This window comes from Pleuronectes platessa, chromosome 8, assembly GCF_947347685.1.
Source record: "Pleuronectes platessa chromosome 8, fPlePla1.1, whole genome shotgun sequence".
NCBI lineage: Eukaryota > Metazoa > Chordata > Actinopteri > Pleuronectiformes > Pleuronectidae > Pleuronectes > Pleuronectes platessa.
The window spans coordinates 21,526,268-21,545,296 of NC_070633.1; the positions used below are offsets into that span (position 1 = coordinate 21,526,268).

Sequence of the window (19,029 nt, forward strand, 5' to 3'; positions counted from 1 at the left end):
GATTAACAATGATTGGATATGGCTCACTAGTAATTCACCCCTTGGACAGCATATTAATTGTGGTCAAACTGCCCACTTCCACTGCGATATAAAGAGGAAATTGATTTGCCGGCATGTTGCATTGTTATTCTAGCTTTCACGCCTGATGTTTTGCCTTTTTTTTTTCTTTTTTTTTTTAACTGGTGTGCAACAGTCTCCGGGTAAAATGGGGGAAAAGAAAGTGCACAGGCCTGAATAACAGGATCGAGCGGCTGCGGACGCTAGGTGTCACCCTTGTGACTTTAAAAGCGGACTGGCCCTGGCGGCAGGATGCGGTGGTGTGTGTGCGCGCCGGTGAGACTGTGTGTGTGTGTGTGTGTGTGTGTGCGCGTGTGTGTGTGTGTGTGTGTGTGTGTGTGTGTGTGTGTGTGTGTGTGTGTGCGTCTGTGTGTGTGTGTCTGGATCAGAAGAGTGAGATTAAAGTGAGGATGCAAGATGAGAGGCTCTAATACGCGCGGGGTTACTAGAGGAACTTCACATCCTTTTCATCCCTCCTTTTATTTCCATTGGCACGGAGGCTGCTCCTGCTCGTGTTGGCTGACATGTCACTGCGGTGGATTGTTCCCATCACAGAGGCCGCGTCGCTGTGAATTACACGCGGACCCGGGAGAAAGGACGCACTGAATAACATCTCCTAATTGATTTGTTTGTGGCGGTTTTCCTCGTGAGGATCAGCGACGGCGCGGAGGTCACAGTCCACCCACCTCATCATGAACCCTTCACACACACGGACTCTGCCGCTGACAAACACACAGCACCTCGGTGCACTGAAGGCAGATTATTAATGTTCGTAGGATTAATTATTCCTCAACACTGTGCATTTATTGGCCGACATCCGCCAGTGACGTGTTCATCCAGAAATGCTGATTGGCTGCGACCTTAAATAAACTGAAAGCAATTAATAAACCTTCTGTAGTCGTGTAGTCGTTTTAAGGGATATGATGTGAAATTGTTCAGATTTCTAAACCTTTCGGATTTTTATTTTTTTCTTTTCCTGACAGCGAATAAAAACGTGGGTGATGATGTATTGATTTTTGCCAATGTGAAGATTTCCGCCCAGCATGCTGCTACACGGAAACCATAATGTAAGATGTTTGCAGTGTTGGGAATACTCTCACCAGGGGGCCTGACGCGGTCCAAGTTCACAACGTGCACATTAAAGGCCGGAGAGCCACGGTTTGTTCTGATGCAACAGAATGCTCACAGTTGCAACGGGCCCCATCACTTGCCTTTAAGAGGAGGTGCTGTTCGGTTTGATGCTAACCGCTTTGGCACGGGGGCTCCACCAAACGGTGCCATGCCACTGAGGATGAAACAGCTCCATAGATATATATGAGATAACACCATGGAGGGTCCCCGGTGAGGAGATGTGTGTGCGTGTCACTTGTTATATATAATTGGCCACCGCTGCAGAAGAGAAAACAAGGGGGACATAGGTGAAAAGTTATGCTTAGCATCTATCCGCTCTGCGTCTGCGTCTGCTGGGGGAGAAATTAATCTTCTCCCCCCCCCCTCTGCGGCACTGCTGGGAACCCTCTCAAACACACCCATGGGTGCCCTCCCCCAGACCTCCTTCTCCTTCTTTACCTCTAACGACCATCAAACTGCAGAGCCTCGTGTTTCAACTTGTAACGCAGTAATTGCCCGAGGAGTCGTCCATCTGCAGGGGGAACAGGTAGTTGGCCCGTGTGTCTGTGTGCTGCGCGTCGCCCCACCCACCAGCAGCTCCGGCCCTCCCGTGTAACCCCTGATTGGCTGCGGGGATTGCGGGTCCTGAGACTGAGCGCTCGCCTCGGAGCCGCGCGTCCTCCAGTGTGCACCAGTGCAGCGAGAGGAGCGCTCGTCGGAGTCAACTACACAGGCAGCGAGTGGAGATTTCGCTTTTTACCCAGGCTGGATACAGGCTCCTTCCCCTCTGCTGCAGCCCATCGCGAGAGCCCATCGTTTTGTATATACACGGAGGCTCCTGCATCCTTCTCCTCCCGCTGGCTTTTGGCAACATTTCCATTGGATTTTTGTTTTTTTTTGTGTGTGTGCGTGTTGCACGGACTAATTACCAGGACGTTTGCTGTCTTTTCCAAGTGAGATACGAGGAGATTACTTAGTAAGTAAAAGCCTCAAGACTAAATCTGCTGGAAATAAAAAAGGTAATCGGGACTTCAGTGATTTCCATCAGATACTCCCGCAGCGGCAGACCTCTCCTTTTACGCAGAGATATCCGGACTTGAGCTGTTGAATAATTTTCTGACTGCAGAGCCTTTTAGATTTTTTTTGTTGTTCTCCTCTCACATCCGATGAGCCGCTTGAAAGCCTCTAGCTGCCGTCCGAGGAGGAGATCCCCCCAGTGCCTGTGAACATTACGCACAGAGCAAGATGTTCATCCAGAATGCGACTTAAATATCTGCTGGCACGAAGGCGGAGAATTTAACACGGACTTTTCAACCTCAGCATCTGCAGGGGAGATTTGTGTATATTTTTTTTTTGGTGTGTGGACTTGCAAGAATTTTTTCATTTTGCGTCCATGCAGTTAGATTTAATTCCCCTTCATTTTCAGGCCACTCGAAAATGGACAGTTTGCCACGCGAGTCGTGCGTAAGAGCAGTTTGCCGCTTGATAAGAGTTGCACGGATTTACACGGTGAAATCAGTGTTGTGAGAGGATTCAGCATGTTCTCACACATCCGTCGTCCCCAATGTTTCGCCCGCTGCAGTAGACCGGAGGATGTGCTCCGCCTGAGAAGAGTGAAATAAGCTGAGGCACTTGTTAGAATTAAAGCTTCCACATCATGATTTAATTGGCGCACACGAGAGCCACTCGTCGACCAAACACTTCTGAGGACGTTTCAATGAGATGAATCATTTGGAACATTTTTTGCTGTTTTCTCTGACGAGCATTCTTTGTGCGTAAACATCAAGATTTTTTTTATTGTTTTTTTTATTATTAGGCAGAGAGAAAAGAAAGATCAACAGGTACAATGCAAACCAAGGAGATGGATTTAATTCAATCAATCGCCGTGTTCGTTTTACTTTGGGTCGGGGCCGAGGCGGTCATCAACCTGAAGTATGGAATAAACGAGGAGATGAAGCCCGGGTCAGTGATTGGAAACGTGACAAAGGACGCGCTAAAGCAAGGATTTCAGATTGCACCGCAGCCCCCGTACTTGAGGGTTATTTCCAATTCAGAGCCGCGATGGGTGGAACTGAGTCCAGCCGGAATCCTTACAACCCAAATGAAAATAGACCGGGACGTAGTTTGTCGACAGAACCCAAAGTGTGTCATTTCCCTAGAAGTGATGTCAAACTCCATGGAGATCTGTGTCATCAAAGTTGAAATTGAGGATTTGAACGACAACGCGCCCAGATTCCCGACGAGCCACATTGACATTGAGATTTCTGAGAACGCCTCCCCTGGTACGAGGTTTCCCCTAGAGGGGGCAAGTGATCCGGACTCGGGGATCTTCGGAGTGCAATCATATTCCATCACCCCGAATGAGCTGTTCGGACTGGAAATAAAGACCAGAGGGGACGGCTCCAAAATAGCTGAGCTTGTCGTGCAGAAATCATTAGACAGGGAGACACAGGCACACTACCAGTATGAAATCAGCGCAGAAGATGGAGGAGACCCTCCTAAGATAGGCGCGGTCCAGTTAAACATCAAGGTAATGGATTCTAATGACAACAACCCTGTTTTTGACGAGTCAGTGTACACTGTTAATGTGATGGAGAATTCCCCCATCAACACATTAGTGATAGACTTGAACGCGACGGATCCTGACGAGGGCCCTAATGGAGAGATCGTGTACACCTTCAACAGTTATGTCACAGAGAAGACGAGGGACGCGTTTAAAATTGACCCCAGAACGGGGATCATCACGGTCAACGGCATTTTGGATTACGAGGCATCGCAGATATACGAGATTGACATTCAGGCCAAAGATTTAGGTCCCAACTCCATCCCAGCCCACTGCAAAGTCACAGTGAACGTGATGGATACCAACGATAACCCGCCTGTCATCAATTTGCTCTCACTGAACACCGAGATGGTGGAAGTTAGCGAGAACGCACAGCGTGGATATGTCATCGCGCTGGTGAGGGTGTCAGATAAGGATTCTGGGGCAAATGGAAAAGTGCAGTGCAGGCTTCAGGGCAACGTGCCGTTCCGACTGCAAGAATATGAAAGCTTCTCCACGATCCTGGTGGATGGCCGACTGGACAGGGAACAAAAGGACACATACAACCTGACCATCCAGGCCGAGGACAGTGGCACCCCTCCTCTACGCGCCACGAAATCCCTGGTAGTCAAAGTCACGGATGAAAATGACAACCCTCCCCACTTCCTCAAGCCTCACTATCAGGAAATGGTGATGGAAAACAACCTCCCTGGTTCATGTCTGCTCGCCGTGTCAGCAGAAGACCCGGACCTGGGGATGAACGGCACAGTTTCATACTCCATAGTCCCCGGTGAGATTAAGCACATGGATGTAAACACATATGTCAGCATAAACCCATCAGGCCGCATTTACTCCATGAGATCCTTCGACCATGAGTACACCAGGACTTTTGATTTCAAAGTTTTGGCCAGGGACAATGGCAACCCCTCTTTGTCAAGCAACGCCACGGTGCGTATTGTGGTGCTGGATGTCAACGACAACACACCCGTGATGACAAACCCCCCTCTGGTCAACGGCACAGCGGAGGTCTCCATCCCCAGAAACGCCGGGGTGGGCTACATGGTCACCCAGGTGAAAGCAGACGACTACGACGAGGGGGAGAACGGGCGGCTGACCTACACCATCTCGGAGGGGGACCGGGCTTTCTTCGAGATCGACCAGGTGAACGGCGAGGTGCGCTCCACCAAGATGTTCGGGGAAAACGCCAAGTCCAACTACGAGATCACGGTGGTGGCGAGGGACCACGGCAAGCCCTCCCTCTCCGCCTCGGCCTACATCGTGGTGTACCTCTCGCCAGACCTGAACGCACAGGAGCCCATTGGACCGGTCAACCTGTCCCTCATCTTCATCATCGCTCTGGGCTCCATCGCTGCCATCCTGTTTGTCACCATGATATTCGTGGCGGTGAAGTGCAAGCGGGATAACAAGGAGATCCGGACGTACAACTGCAGGTACTGACCGACTCTTTTGTGTGTGTGTGTGTGTGTGTGTGTGTTTGTGTGTGTCTGTGTGTGTGAGAGAGAGAGACAGAGAGAGAGAAACAGACCGTGGTGCTTGTGACCGTGATTGTGCGTAAAACCGGCGAGGTGTCAGTGCATTGCTTTTTGTCATGCAGCATGCAGAGGCCTGACTGTGAGGACTGCAGATTTTTTTTTTTTCGGCAGCTGAGAGTGAAACAGACCTAAATACCCCCCCCCCCCCCCCCCCCTGCTTTAGATCAGACACGTTCTACCGAGGCCCACTGTTCCGCGTTAGGAAAACGGGATTGATTGATTTAATCCTTCCATTGTAACCAATTGACTCATAAATATGACGGTTCAACTGTCATGTTCAATTTGCTGGTGTGTTGCCGGACAATTAGCGTCCCACCGGTTCAATAGCAGTCCCAGACATTTATTATTTAACGTCCACCATGGCTGATTGCCTGTTATCAGCTTTAATCTAGTGTGATCATGGACAATCATCCGGGATCAGTCACATCTACCTCTGTCTTGGAATGATAAGATTATAATAAGATTGGGATAATATAGATAATAAAAGAGTTAATTGCATTTTTTTTGTTTTATAAATTCATGTAAGGTCACATCACCGTCATTCACTATTTAGCCTTTTTTTTGCAGATTATTATAATCCCGGACCTTTGCACGTCTGTTTTGTTCATTAATCTGAACATCAGCCCTGGCTTTGATTTCCCTGTGCCACATCACCACTATGAATTTACATATAGATTGGATTTGAGATTTAACCTGAAGCTATAATCATATTTTGCTCCAGACCTAATTTTGTTGATTTGAAGTTATGTTGGGCCATTTTTCAACATGTACTGGTGAATCACATTTTCTAAAACTTCCCCAATATTACTCAGTATGAATAGAAGACTTACAAGGAGTAATTCCCCAGTAATAATATTTGTTTTGAATAATCCCAGATTTTCACATTTTCTTAATTACAGAGCTTGGAAATGGAAATAAATTCTGCTCTGGGTTAAGAGGAACCATCCCCTTTAGATTATAAACAGTGGGACCTGACATCTCTCCTCAGCCTATACATACCACCCTATATGTCTTGTTATTGAAGCCTGATTTGATAGAATGGGAAACCAGTGTGCTCACATCTTCATCAAAACAGCCATTTTATCATATATTTTTTTTAAAGTCTTTTATACGTGTTTTTTTCTTGAGAAGAAACAGTGATAACGACAACAACAAATTCAAAATTCAAAACTGCTCTCAGAACTTTACTCTCCTAGTGTGAGCCGCTCTGCCTGCTGGGTGCTTTAATCAGCACTGCTGTGTTCTGCTTCTCAGTCACCACCTCGAATACGAGGAGCAGTTATCTCCAATTTATTGCTTGTCCTCTGTCAATCTGTCTGACTCTGAAGATTTCCCCCTCCCAATTTTCAATTTGGGCACAAAGTAGAGAGACAACGTGCTCCAATGATAAATGGAAAAGAAATTGAGTATTTTCCGCACTTGCAGCTGCCCATTTTCCTTCCTCTGAATCAAGGGGGAGCCGAATGGGGGCGGGAGCTGTTTTCAAGATGCAATCTAAAAGAAAAATGAAAAAGACAAACTACAATGGTGCTCCTTAGCCAGTGTGATTTTAGAAGCGACAGAGGATTAGAGCTGCATTTTAGTGAGGCACAGAGGCCAGTGGGGGTTGGTGGAGCACAGAGCTTCCAGACAAGACAAGAGAGAAAACAGACACATTTCAGATATTGCAATTTCATGGGTAACTATAGTTTCCTTCTGAGCATTAGCAGGAAATAAGCCATATGCTGGAAGCCCTTGGGGATGAAAATGGACTCTTACAGAGTTTGAAGTATGCAGATCATTAACAACATCACAAATTATATGGAATATGTCTATTGAAGATTGTGGTTAGTCATCACAATAAAGCACATAGCATCTGTTGTCCTGTGGAAAACTGCAAGGCTCTGCGAATAATGGATATTTCCCCCAGTCTCAGGCTCCTTTGATAAAACGTGGCTCTGCTGCTCATTTGCTCTTATTAAAGTCAAAATACTCATATCAAGTTTGCAGCAGCCACTGAGAACAGCTAAATGAATTTGAATCTGCAGCTCTCCTGCACTTCCCTTTGCAAGTAGGCCTGCTTGGTAATGAAAGAAAAAATGGAATTAGTGTGGGCTGTGTGCTTTGAATGTGATTGCATATACCGGTAGTGCTGCTGAGTACCAGTGTGTCCTTTTGCTTTGCTTCTGTGGTTTTGGCATGTTTGCATTTTGTCTGCCTGTTCGTGTCTTGTCGTGTGTTGAGCATGCAAATGCAAACAAATAAGGGATGACGGCTCCATCGCAAGCTGAGAGTGGGGGAGTGACCTTAGTGTGCTGTTCCACCCCTGGACACGGGCAATGCGCCTCTGTCTGGCACCCCATGGTTGAGCAGTGCCCTAGCTGGCATGGCGGGCAGGCCTTTTGACCGTGTGGACAGGGGAGGGGAAGGCAGAGCACTGCTTTATTGAGTCTGTTCAGTTTCTTCTACTTGCGCAGGGTGGCAGAGTACTCATATGGCAGCCAGAAGAAGTCCAGCAAGAAGAAGAAGCTGAGCAAGAACGACATCCGCCTGGTGCCACGAGACGTCGAGGAGACAGACAAGATGAATGTGGTGAGTTGCTCGTCTCTCACCTCCTCGCTCAACTACTTCGACTACCACCAGCAGAGCCTGCCGCTGGGCTGCAGGCGCTCCGAGAGCACCTTCCTCAACGTGGAGAACCAGAACTCACGCAATGCAGCGCCCAACCATGGCTATCAGCACCCGTTCACTGGGCAGAGCCACCAACAGCCAGACCTCATCATCAACGGCATGCCACTGCCAGAGGTGAGATACACTCCCCTGTGCTCTGTACTAAATCCTCGGCTGGGCAGCCCTCGGTGTACGGGTTAGAAAATAAGGGGAGGGGGGAGGGGGTGCTAAGATTTATATGATTATAAGAGTTATGTGACTTAATGTGAGGTTTAATCAAAGACAAGAAATAACCATCTTTGTTAGGTTTCCCTTTCATTACTTATGAATAATAGGTCTGCTTAATGGTGCTGAATCTTCAGCATGAGTTGTAAAGATGGTGCACGCCACCTTTCAACACATCTCAAGGTCTAGTGACATTTAGCATTCCATCACACCACAGATCATAGTGTCGCTGAGAGACGCCTGACTGTTACTGATTGAGAGCCGAGCGATTTCGAGTGGAGCTCGTGACGTTGTCAGTCCGAGCAGAATCCTTCGAGGCGTTTCCAGGTGCAGAGACACTGAGGCCGACCTGCGAGTGAGAGCGCTTTGCCAAGCAGAATTTATTTGGAGGCCTGACAAAGTGGATTATTTGGCCTCTCCCTACTCCATGTGTTTACTTTCTCTATTGTGTGAGCTGAGCTATTGTAGAAGACAAGTCTGAGCACCTGCCAGGTGTATTGACCCAACTGATCTGCTCCACCACCACACGTCATGTCAGGTGCTAGCAGAAAAAAAAGACTCATTGCTTAAATGCTCTATCTGTGTGTCGTCCATTTGGCTGCAGCGTGGCCGCATGGCCGCTCTGCACCGACACATTGAATTACCCTGACATACCATGCACGGCTCCAGCAGAGCAGTGAAGGTCTGACTCCAAAAAACTATTCAAGCTGACAGAGTGTATGCCGACAAGTTGATCTTTAGTTTATAGATTTTTGTGTGTATGAACTGGTCTATTGGATTCTTTGGGCAACCTTCCCCTCTCTCTCTCTCTCTCTCTCTCTCCGTGACCCACTTCTCCTCGATCCCAGGGGAGGGAGGGACATTTATGTTTGTGTGAGTGCAAGAGAAAAATGTGCATCGGTATTTGTGTGTGTGTGTGTGTGCGCGTGTGTTTATTTACGAATGTGTATCACGCTTGCTCCCATCGACGGCAGCAAATAAGCTCCATGGACACACACACACGGACGCGCGCACACTTGTAATTGATGACTCCAATCTCCGCTTGACATTCAGTGAGGAGCGGGTGGGGGTGCGGGGTTGGGAGCGGGGTCTTAAAACAAGGAACACAAGATGGATATTGATGTATTGACTGGATGATCCAGAGAGATCCAGGCACCGGTGGATCCTGAGGGGTCAATGAGGCCTACTTACAGGCATGCTGATTTACTGGGCCTGTCTGAGCTGGTTCCGACTGAGTGTGTGGGTGAGTAACGCAGGTGGAAAGAATGAGAAATGTTGTCGGGGGGCTGTCTGGTGCTGTTATCCGGCCGGTGGAAGGCAGAGGTAGGGGATTCGGCCGGTGCATGCAGGGAACCTTTATGCTGTGATTGCATTTGCTGGTAGGTGGTGCTATGCGGGTCGCCACCACCCTTTTGCTCTGCCAAAGAAAAATAAAATGTGGGTCTGGCTCCAGAAGGAAATCAAGCACCTTTGTAAAAAAAAGCCAGAGCAGCATCCTGTCTCTGTGGCTTAACCATCCAATAAAAGCACATTTGCCGCAGGATTACGAGGGCCCTTTATTTGTTTCAGCTCATGATAAAGCGGAGAGGGAGACAAATCGGGTTGAAGATTGACTCTGATGATTCCATATGCAGAGCCAGGAGTTGTCTTGATGGAGCTGTGTGAGGGCAGATCGAGAGATAAGCAGGGAAGATGTGAGCGAGGGCGAGTGAGTCTCGGTGCCAGGTGCCTGAGCCCCGGCTACGTTTTCTCATTTTCTTAGAGGCACTTGATTGGTTTGATAGAGGCCGGGCCTGTTTAGCATGCAGCCTCCATCGCTCTCCGCCTTACACACGATGTTGACAAACATCTCTTTGACCCGGCCTTTGCATTTTTTTCCCTGGACTGAGAAGAGAGCGTGTGAGCGAGAAAGTAAGTGAGTGAGAAGGCGAGGAAGTGAGAGAGAAGTAGCGGGAGCCACGGAACACCCTCCACCTTCAGCCAGTCGATGGTTGTCATCGTTTGCTGTCCTCCCCATTGTGACATTTGCAAGAGAGACAAGCTCTACAGTATATTCAAACGTTGCTCTTAACTGGCAAATGTTGTCAGTATAATTACAATACCATTTATAGCACAAACAAACAGCGGTGGAATGACTGATAATTGCTTTTGTTACAATGAGCAAGCTTAGGCTTGAAACCACTTGACTCCACAAGTCCTCAACCCATACTCCATTGACTGGCTAGGACACACAAGTGGCTGCACTGTTGTGATTACTGAGGCAGCTTTGTCCCAAAAATTGTGTTTTCATCCTGAGGCCAACCTCGTAATTATCCATGATTCATTTATCCTCAGCGGAAGAGCTGTTTTGTTTTTTACACCAGGGCACGATGATGTCTCCCTGTTTGTTTATTTATCCAAATGTGCAGTTTAGAATTATCACCGCCATCAGAATGTGGATAGGGGGTCAGATTTGGTGAGCTAATGGAGGGAAAGAGGATATGGGCTTGTGACCATTTTGTAATTTATGTTTATAATCGATGCAAAGTTCTCCTCCATTGTTAGTTTATGTGGGGCAGCGAGCTTCCTGCTTATGTACGAGCAGCTGGAGTCAAGCTTTTCCTGCTTCAGACAAAGCACCGTGGAACACACAAACACACACACACACACACAGACACAGACACACACACACACACACACACACAGCAGACTCGGCCAAGATAACAGTGACAGGTCTCCCCGAAGGCCTCATACCTGCAATTGCATTGTGTGTATTGTATTCTCCCTTGTGAGAACGTGCACCCGTATATACCTCCCCCCCGAACATGGCTGTCCATTGTTTCGGGACGCATCAGCTGTGAGATGTTTGTTAGACCTGCCCGTGGTAGCACTAATATGAACGCTCACAGGAGAATAGAGCTGTCTTCCACAGCTTAATTATCGTGAATCACTTGGTCGGGGGAAACAATTATACAGTAAAGGAATGGCCTTTGGCTAGAATCTGTTTTTGAATTTGTAATGTGCACTTAGGCTTCTCACACCTGTGATTCCAGATAATGAGCAGAGCAGAAAAAAGAACTTATCTTACTGTATTGATTAGGCTCATTCGGGCAGATTGCATATTTTGTCTTTTCACGCTGCGGTGAATGAATCAGAAAAAGGTGATAAATGAGTCAGAAACAAGGTGATGAATGAATTAGGATAAAAAAGAGGTAGAGGACTTTGCACTGCACACTGGAGAAGGTTCAGTGTTCAGTATGCAGCGAGGAGTATGCGCTTGACAAGTGGAGTTAATTGATAATTGATGCAGTCGTCCTCCCGGATTCTCTCTGCACTGCTTCCTTGAAGATACTGCGGCTACACAAGTCCCTGTGATACCGAGTCGAAGTGCGCGCCACGGGGTCGGGCTCGGGCGCACGTATATCTGTGTTTGTTTGTTCGGCTCTCACAGCCAATCAAAGCGTCTTGAATGAGAAAATGAAAAATCAAGCCACACGAGTGAGGAGGCCTCTCGGTGCACCGGCCTCGCTGCTCCTCCCTGTTAGAGAAGAAGATGTTTTGATGTGGATGTAGGAGAGAGACACACCAGGGAGTGGCTGCACATCCCTCGCTATCACTTCACATCAGGGCAATATGCATGGGAGCATCCAGACGTGTCCTATTGAGCATGCAAAGTACATGTCATGCTGTCAGCGCACACTACACATCTGTTGAAATTGCACACACATGCACTCATGAATACACAAATGCAGCCACAATACTTACTATGGAGTGTCACATTTATTTGAAGCATGGGCTGTGACATTATCATTTACATCGTTACGACCGACTCAGGAATCTCAGAGCAGCAGGAATGAGCGACACAATCTCACACATTCGATAATCAACACTGTGATCCTGCATTCAAAGTGCTTTGTTAATGTTGTTGTGATATTGTCATCATCATCATCATTCCCTGGTGTTTAAGATACGGAGAGAGCTATAAATGCTTCTAATAATATTTCCCTAATAGCATCTGTCATTTAAGTGCTCGAGCGCTAATGAAAAAGTTTGGAGCAGTGCAGACCGTTCTTACAGTAGATTGAATAAATTATATTCCACCAGACGTCCGCAGCTGCTCAACTTTTTGTTGGCACGGAGTTTCTGTGGGGATCCAGCTTTTATGTTTCAGTTCCTCTTCACAGACAGACTGTATCTGGACGAATCATTTAGCTCGTGTGTGTTTGTTGACTTGAACGGACTGGGAGTGACAGAAAGAACGTCAGCTGCTGGTGGAAAGTGTAACTGGGAGAGGACAACGTGCAAAGCAGTGAAGCACAGAGTGGAAGTGAAACTGTCCCGCTGCAGCTGGAGACTCGGTCCCTCACTCGATATTCATTTTTACGTTATGCTCAGTTCTCAATGAAGTTTAGAAAGTGAATAGAAATAAATAATACTCATATTTATAGTTTATAATAATGATATGGACTTAAGAAGTACGTAATCGAAAGTCTTAAAAAAAGTCAAATTTCTCTGTTATTTTAACTTGAACGTTTTTGGAGCCAGTCCCTTATTAACAACAAGGGAAGAAACTCTTTTTACAGATTGACAAAAAAATCGTATTCTATTTTCATATAATAAACAATATAGCCGAACCAATATCTGGTTAAAAGGCCAAATATAAAATATACAGGAGCTACTTCAACACTGAACAGTTTGGCAGTGACTATTCATTGTGGGGAAAAAAACAGAGATATACAGATACTGTGGCGTAAGGGAAGGTATACATACCTGCTTGATCTGAAAGTATTTATATTTTCATGTGTTGAAAGAGGAGGCGTACGGAGCCTTCTTTAAAGTCTCCTCCTCTCAGAGGATTTCACAAGGAATTGTTTCATCTACAAAAGCTTCAGCTGCGCTCTGATTGAGTGGCAGACGAACCTGCTAATTATTTAGAGAGGTTATTTGTAAGGCAGCGGCTTCAGAAATACTCTGCTTTTCAAGTGTCACTGCTTATAAGGTGAAATAAAAAAAATGTTGTCTGTCGGAAATAAATTATCAGCAGGACAGTGATGTATTCAGCGCCCCCCCTTATAACATTCCTCAGCCGGCTCCTCCCCATTGTGTTTTACATGGGAAACTGGTGAAGCTCTGGGCTGATTTAGTGGCATTACTCAACAAGATGGTTTTCACTTCATGCACAACCCCGTGCTAGTTTTACACTCGGATGGGTTTTTATAGCCTTGACCCCAACCCGCGACACGCCGGCACGTCATTCTCGATGTAGCCGAGGTACAATGAAATGACATAACAACCCCGGGCAGCCAGTCACCAGCATCCAGGCCTCCCGTCGGGATTAGAGCACCCAGCCAAAAGAACTTAAGAGTCAAAACACATGAGTGACGCCGCCTGATGTACACATGTCACCGTATGTGTCCATAACCACATGTGACTGGTGCGGGGCGAACAGGCGGAGGAGCGCTGTGGAGAAATGGCAAGGCCGAGAAAAAACCAGGAGCGACAGAGACGAGGGGAGAGAGGTCTATTTATAGAGTGCCAATGATTTTCCTCAACCTGTGCCGCGGCCGCCTGAAACGTGTTATTTTTCTCTCTAAAAGGTGGTGTAAGGATGACGGAGAGATTTTTATTGCAGGGGCCAAATCCACCTCCACGGAAAGCAATAATGTCTCTTCTATTGTTGGCGCAACTTCCCCCCCGAAAAAGCAAATATTGTGATTATTTCAATGTAACGGCGAACATGGTAAATTGCATTAGCAGAGGAGAGTGGTTTGAGTTTTGCACCGACTCTGTATTAAATCTCCACATTCCAGGGTGATATTGTCAAATGGCTGAACTCGTGGAGGACATCAGCAAACAGACACTTAACGCTGTTTACAACACAAGCACACAAAGTACATTCAAATAAAAAAAGTAAAAAAACGCAAAGTGCTAATCGGCGTTATCGATCATCTTTCTTTTAAACCTATTAAGCATCAAAGGAAGGGGATTTTTTTTTTTCATGGAGCCAGAAGTAGTCACATAATAGCATTAGTCGTCCCACAATTTATGTTAAAATGTTTAATGGACAAGTACCTGAATGCAAAAAAGGGGGAATAATGGCATTGAACTTGTGGGTTGATGGGTCCAGACGTAAACGAGCGAAGGCTAAATGGAGTGAAGGAAAATGGACGTAGTGATGATGTTCATCGCCGGAGAAGAGGACGTCATTATGAACCTTGTTACCCGGCGAGCGAGTAATTACCCGTTTAAATGAGTTTCCCACCGGGTTGTTCTTTTATTTCTCAAATCAAAACCCTTACACACAAATATGCCGCATTGTGTTTTGTTCCATGGAAATCCCTGGACCATCAAGTCCCAAAGAAATACAAAGTTGGAAATTAACCCGAATTTCATGTGCAGCCGTTCACACGATTTCTTGCAAAATTTGTGCATCAAATCCTTAATGTTCAGGGAAACAAGTGAAACAGAGAAAATAAGAAAACGTAGGACGAGGGAAGGCTCCAGAGTGAATATTAAAAAAATAACACCGCTCTCATTAATGCCTTTTCCTGAAAATGCCTGTATTTTCATTAACATAGAAGAAGAGAAAAGGTCAGTCCACATATTTAAAAGAAACACAAAACCCTGAGACTGCTAATGGCCAAGAGTGGAAGCTGTTTGCATTGGAAGCTCACGATACTCTTCAGTGTTTGTCGAGAGGCATGTGCCCACCTCTGTCACTCTGACTTATTGAATAACGTGTGCTGACACGCAGTGTAATAAAGCCTTGATAAATACACATATACATAGATTTGTCTCTCCTCGCCAATAACAAGAACAAGGGACTCATAATCAGTCTTTGGGGAAATTAAATGTTCCCTGTCTGGAAAAATAAAAAACTAACTTACGAAGGTAAACAAAGTGAGAAAAAAAAAGTTATTTAAATTCTCCAGTAATGACAGCGATGATTTAAATGAGACAAAAATTAATTTCATCCCAACGTGCAGAGAGGGAAAAAGTATTAATTAAAATCCGTTGATGTCAGCTTCACTCTGTTTTCTGTATTTTCACTGGATAATTTAGTTTGGTGAGTAGACATGTCGCCACATTGTTAAGAGAGTTCCCAGGGCTTCACTCCCGAGTGCTGATGCTGTGGTTTTTGAGTGACAGGGAAGTGGATGGGGGGGAGGGACTCAGTGGAACCTAACAATACTCTCTGTGCATGGGAAACTTTTCCAAGCAGCCGGCTCTGACACCAGGGAAGAATGACCTTTCCAAGTGTCCTGTTTTTTTGTGTCTAACGCAAAGCCGAAGCAGGAGGATGTTAGTTAGCATTTCCCCCATCAGATTAAATGTCAACTCCTGCATGCATAATTGTGGAGTGGAGGAGGAGGATGACTTGAAGTGAACCAATTTGCAGGGGGGGGGGGGGATCTTAGTTAGTCACTGCATTGCAGATATTGTCACGGCCCTCTCGGTGTCATCTGCTTTAAACTTCTCTGTTTTAATTGTGGTTATATTTGGACCTGTAGGTTTGCACCGTACCTGGCTTAACAGCAATTGTAACATCAAGTGAAACTTAATTGAGCTGGAAACAAAAGAATTCTCCCATTTTTAAAACTGTAGAGAAGAAGAATCTAAGGAAGGCACAGCCGACTAAAAGGAGCAAACATCATTGTGTCACACACACAAGTGCTGCATTATACTCAGTGTTGTTTGCTCTGGCAGTGCCGGAGCCTTTGCCTGCTCCTCCCCTCCTTTCATTTCGGCAAATTCATACAGTGCTTTTGTTTCAAAGACATAAACCTGGATTTGCATTAGGAAGCCCGTGTATGGGATGTTTGATGAGCGCCGGGGCTGTTGGCAGGCGAGCCGCTCTAGCAGCAGTATCGGCCGCCTCAGAGGCATGCAGCGGTCGGGGTGGAGGAGCAGCAGGGTAGCGTAATTGTGCATTGTTCATCCACAGAACAGAGGCAGAGCATGTAATGAGCTGTAGCATTTTCACCCAGCCAGCCTAATGGGCTATGACCGAGTGTAGGCCCCTCGGAGCCCTCACGTTCCCTCTGCCCTATGTGGCCGTCGTCTTGGGCCTCTTCCTTTCTTTTCCCCCGTTCCCCCCGTTTTTCACTGGCCGATCAGCGTCAACCACTCTTTCACCCCTGCTTTCACCCTCCTTTATCTCCGCTCCCCTACCCATTGTGCCCCTGTCTGCGGAGATGGTGGGACCCCTAATGTGTTCAGTGTGTGGCTCCTTTTCTCATTCATGATGTCTGTAAAGCTCCGAGCATTCAGCCCGATTCAGGCTGACATAAATCAGAATAGCTCATTGACGGAGCACCGTGTGCTCTGTGATTACATTAAAAACCCCAAACACTGCATGCAAATAAAAGTTCGGCAAAGAGAATTTGCTGATGTTAGGTGAAGAGGATTTGCTGTTAGAAGTCGGCTCATTTTTCTATCAAAGGCTGTTTTGCATTTTGATTATCTAGTTCTCCTGAAAGCAATCGAGGTGGCCCTGTTACGCTCAGGTTTGTTTTGCTGGGATTAGGGCTTTTCAGAAAGGTCCCAGGCATATTATTTACGTCCATATCTGCTTTCCCGGAGAGAGGCGGGGAACCATCTCTTCACCGGAGTGATACCAGGTCATGTTGGAAAGACAAGAATGTGTTCCAGGAGACAGATTAGATATGTACTCTGCGCTGAATGCGGAGGAATAAAAATACAACTAAAGATAATTGGTACGATTTCCATGTTAAGGGAATTGATAACGGCTCCACCTGCCTCTTTGTTTTCTCTCATGGCATCAGAAAACAATATTCGGGGGTTCGGTCGGTGCCGCCCAATGGGACATCAGTTTTGACTTTCCCCTCACGTCCACTGTTTGACATACCACAGCTCAGGCGGCCAAGTTAATGACTGAAAAGCACTTGGCCTATGTCTGACTGCTCCGAGTGCAGCACTTTCTCCTGTAACCCCCCCCCCCCCCCCCCCGGTTCAAAATTACTCTTCTGTACCTGTTCTATGTCTGAGCGCTGTTCCCAGTCCAGTGTTGCGTGGGGGCTGCTGGGTGAGGGAGGCCCGCATGTCGAGGACAGCTCATAATCTTTGTGCTTTAATAACAGGGGTTGAGTGCTCCGTTGGGGGGGGGGGGGGGGGGGGGTCACTACGGAGGGGCCTTATCTAGTTTGGGTATTGTAACGTTATAGCAGGTTGTGAGGACAGCTAATGCATTGACATGTATGCTCACACCTGGGAACAAGAATGCACTGCCGAGTTAAAAAAAAACTTCCTTCCAAGCTTTTTTCTGTAAGCTATCAATAAAAGTCATAAAAAAGATCCAAAGGAGAAAATGTGACATTTGGGAAATTAACCTAGTTGCTTTCCTGAGGAGTGTTAGATGAGATATTTTTTTTTGCCCTGTGATGTTTAGTACTTAACAAGAGCAAGGGGAAGCAGTTAGCGTCCCAACGTGATCTCCAACAGTTTTAAACTACGAGTGGAAACAGTCTAGGCTGGGCAGAAATATTTTATTAGACGTGAAAAAGTGGTTATTTGATTTCTTTATGAGAGTAACATAACTGTGATGTGTCCACTTGAGGATTACTTGGCTGGGAGCAGTGAGTTACTTAATTACTCACTTAATGAAACATGTTGCAAGAGGGTATGCTGATTTGTACTTTATTTTTTTTACATTTGGACTGAGCCACACCAGGCTTCCTCCAGACGATCCAGCTTTATAGTCAATACATCAATATCTCAGCCAAAAAAAGGAAATACTTGAAATTCCCAAAATGCCGACAATATTCTTAAAATCAAAGTTACAGAAACAGATATTTTCCAGATTCAATTATATTTTCCAGAGAACAAAAGAGAGTCTGGTTTCCGCTTTGCCTTCTTTTTATCATCAGAACCAAATGTCGTCCATCCTAAATGTTTGTGGCTGCCCCTGCCTTGTGCGTGCGTGTGATAGGATGGCAAACGGAATACCAAGAGTGATGGGGGGGTGGTGCGGGACACAGTCATGGGAGTGGTGTTCTGACTTTTCATTTGTTCACGACCCAGTAATGATCATTTTAGCCTCTAAGCCCCAGATTTGGCCTTGTTTTGCTGTGGGAAGCAGCATCAGTGGGGACAGAGCGGCCTTGCCCTGGCTCAGCAGCTCGTCGGTGGCTAAGCTAGTTGGCAGCAAAAGTCAGCGACACAGCACGGAAAACATTTCGAGTGCATTCAGAGGAGGTGACAGAGAAGAACCGAAAATATGCAGTTTAGGTTTAGGTGGTATCAAACCGTGTTGTGCTAGCGTGTAAACTGCATTTGTTTGCCTTGTGGCCCGTGAGGGAGAGCATCTTTTCTAATTATAGACCTCCGTCGCTTGCCTTGTTAGCAGTGCTGGTAACAAGCCAGTCGCCAGCTTGCATGAGCAACTGCAGAAAGCTGACTTTTGGTTTAATTTGGAGGACTAGCTATAATCCAGACTAAGTCCCTGAAAGCTGAAGCCCCCTCCCTCCTCCCACCGCTGCTGGATTACGGGAGTGTCTTTAAAAGGATAAGGACCTGCTTATCACTGCTTCCCTCAACACTTGTTTGGGACTTCAGATGTGGGGGAGGACAGTTCATCGTCGCCCGACGTGGCCGGTGTGGGTATGAGTCATAGGGATTAGGGCATCTGACGACTGAGATCAATGATAATCACAATTTACGGTTTTTAAATCCTTGCAGGAATATGGATCTTAGCATATGCCTCTGCTCTCACCCCAGCGAATTTCACGATTAAGTAAAATCTGACAGAAGGAAGCAGCTGAATCAGACGTCCAACATCACATCCTGATGCAGTGCTTGATTCAGGCTTTTTTTTTTAAACTGATATTTTAACTGATTGCAGCCATTCAAGTGTCTAGTGCCTGGGGTTCTTTACTAATTATCACCTCAGGTTTT

General features: G+C 46.4%; 1 protein-coding gene across 2 annotated transcripts in view; it reads left to right on the plus strand.

Moving 5' to 3' along the window:
* Positions 1–1,863: 1,863 nt before the first annotated feature.
* The window catches only part of pcdh19 (protocadherin 19), a 54,185-nt gene continuing 37,019 nt past the window's right edge, over positions 1,864–19,029 (plus strand). The window contains exons 1-2 of one of the 2 annotated variants that reach the window (XM_053429544.1): positions 1,864–5,160; positions 7,701–8,046. In XM_053429544.1, the coding sequence (XP_053285519.1) occupies positions 3,014–5,160; positions 7,701–8,046 (2,493 nt within the window). In that variant the 5' untranslated portion in view covers positions 1,864–3,013. The remainder of the gene's footprint in view (positions 5,161–7,700; positions 8,047–19,029) is intronic. The other variant, XM_053429545.1, reaches the window with a different exon arrangement.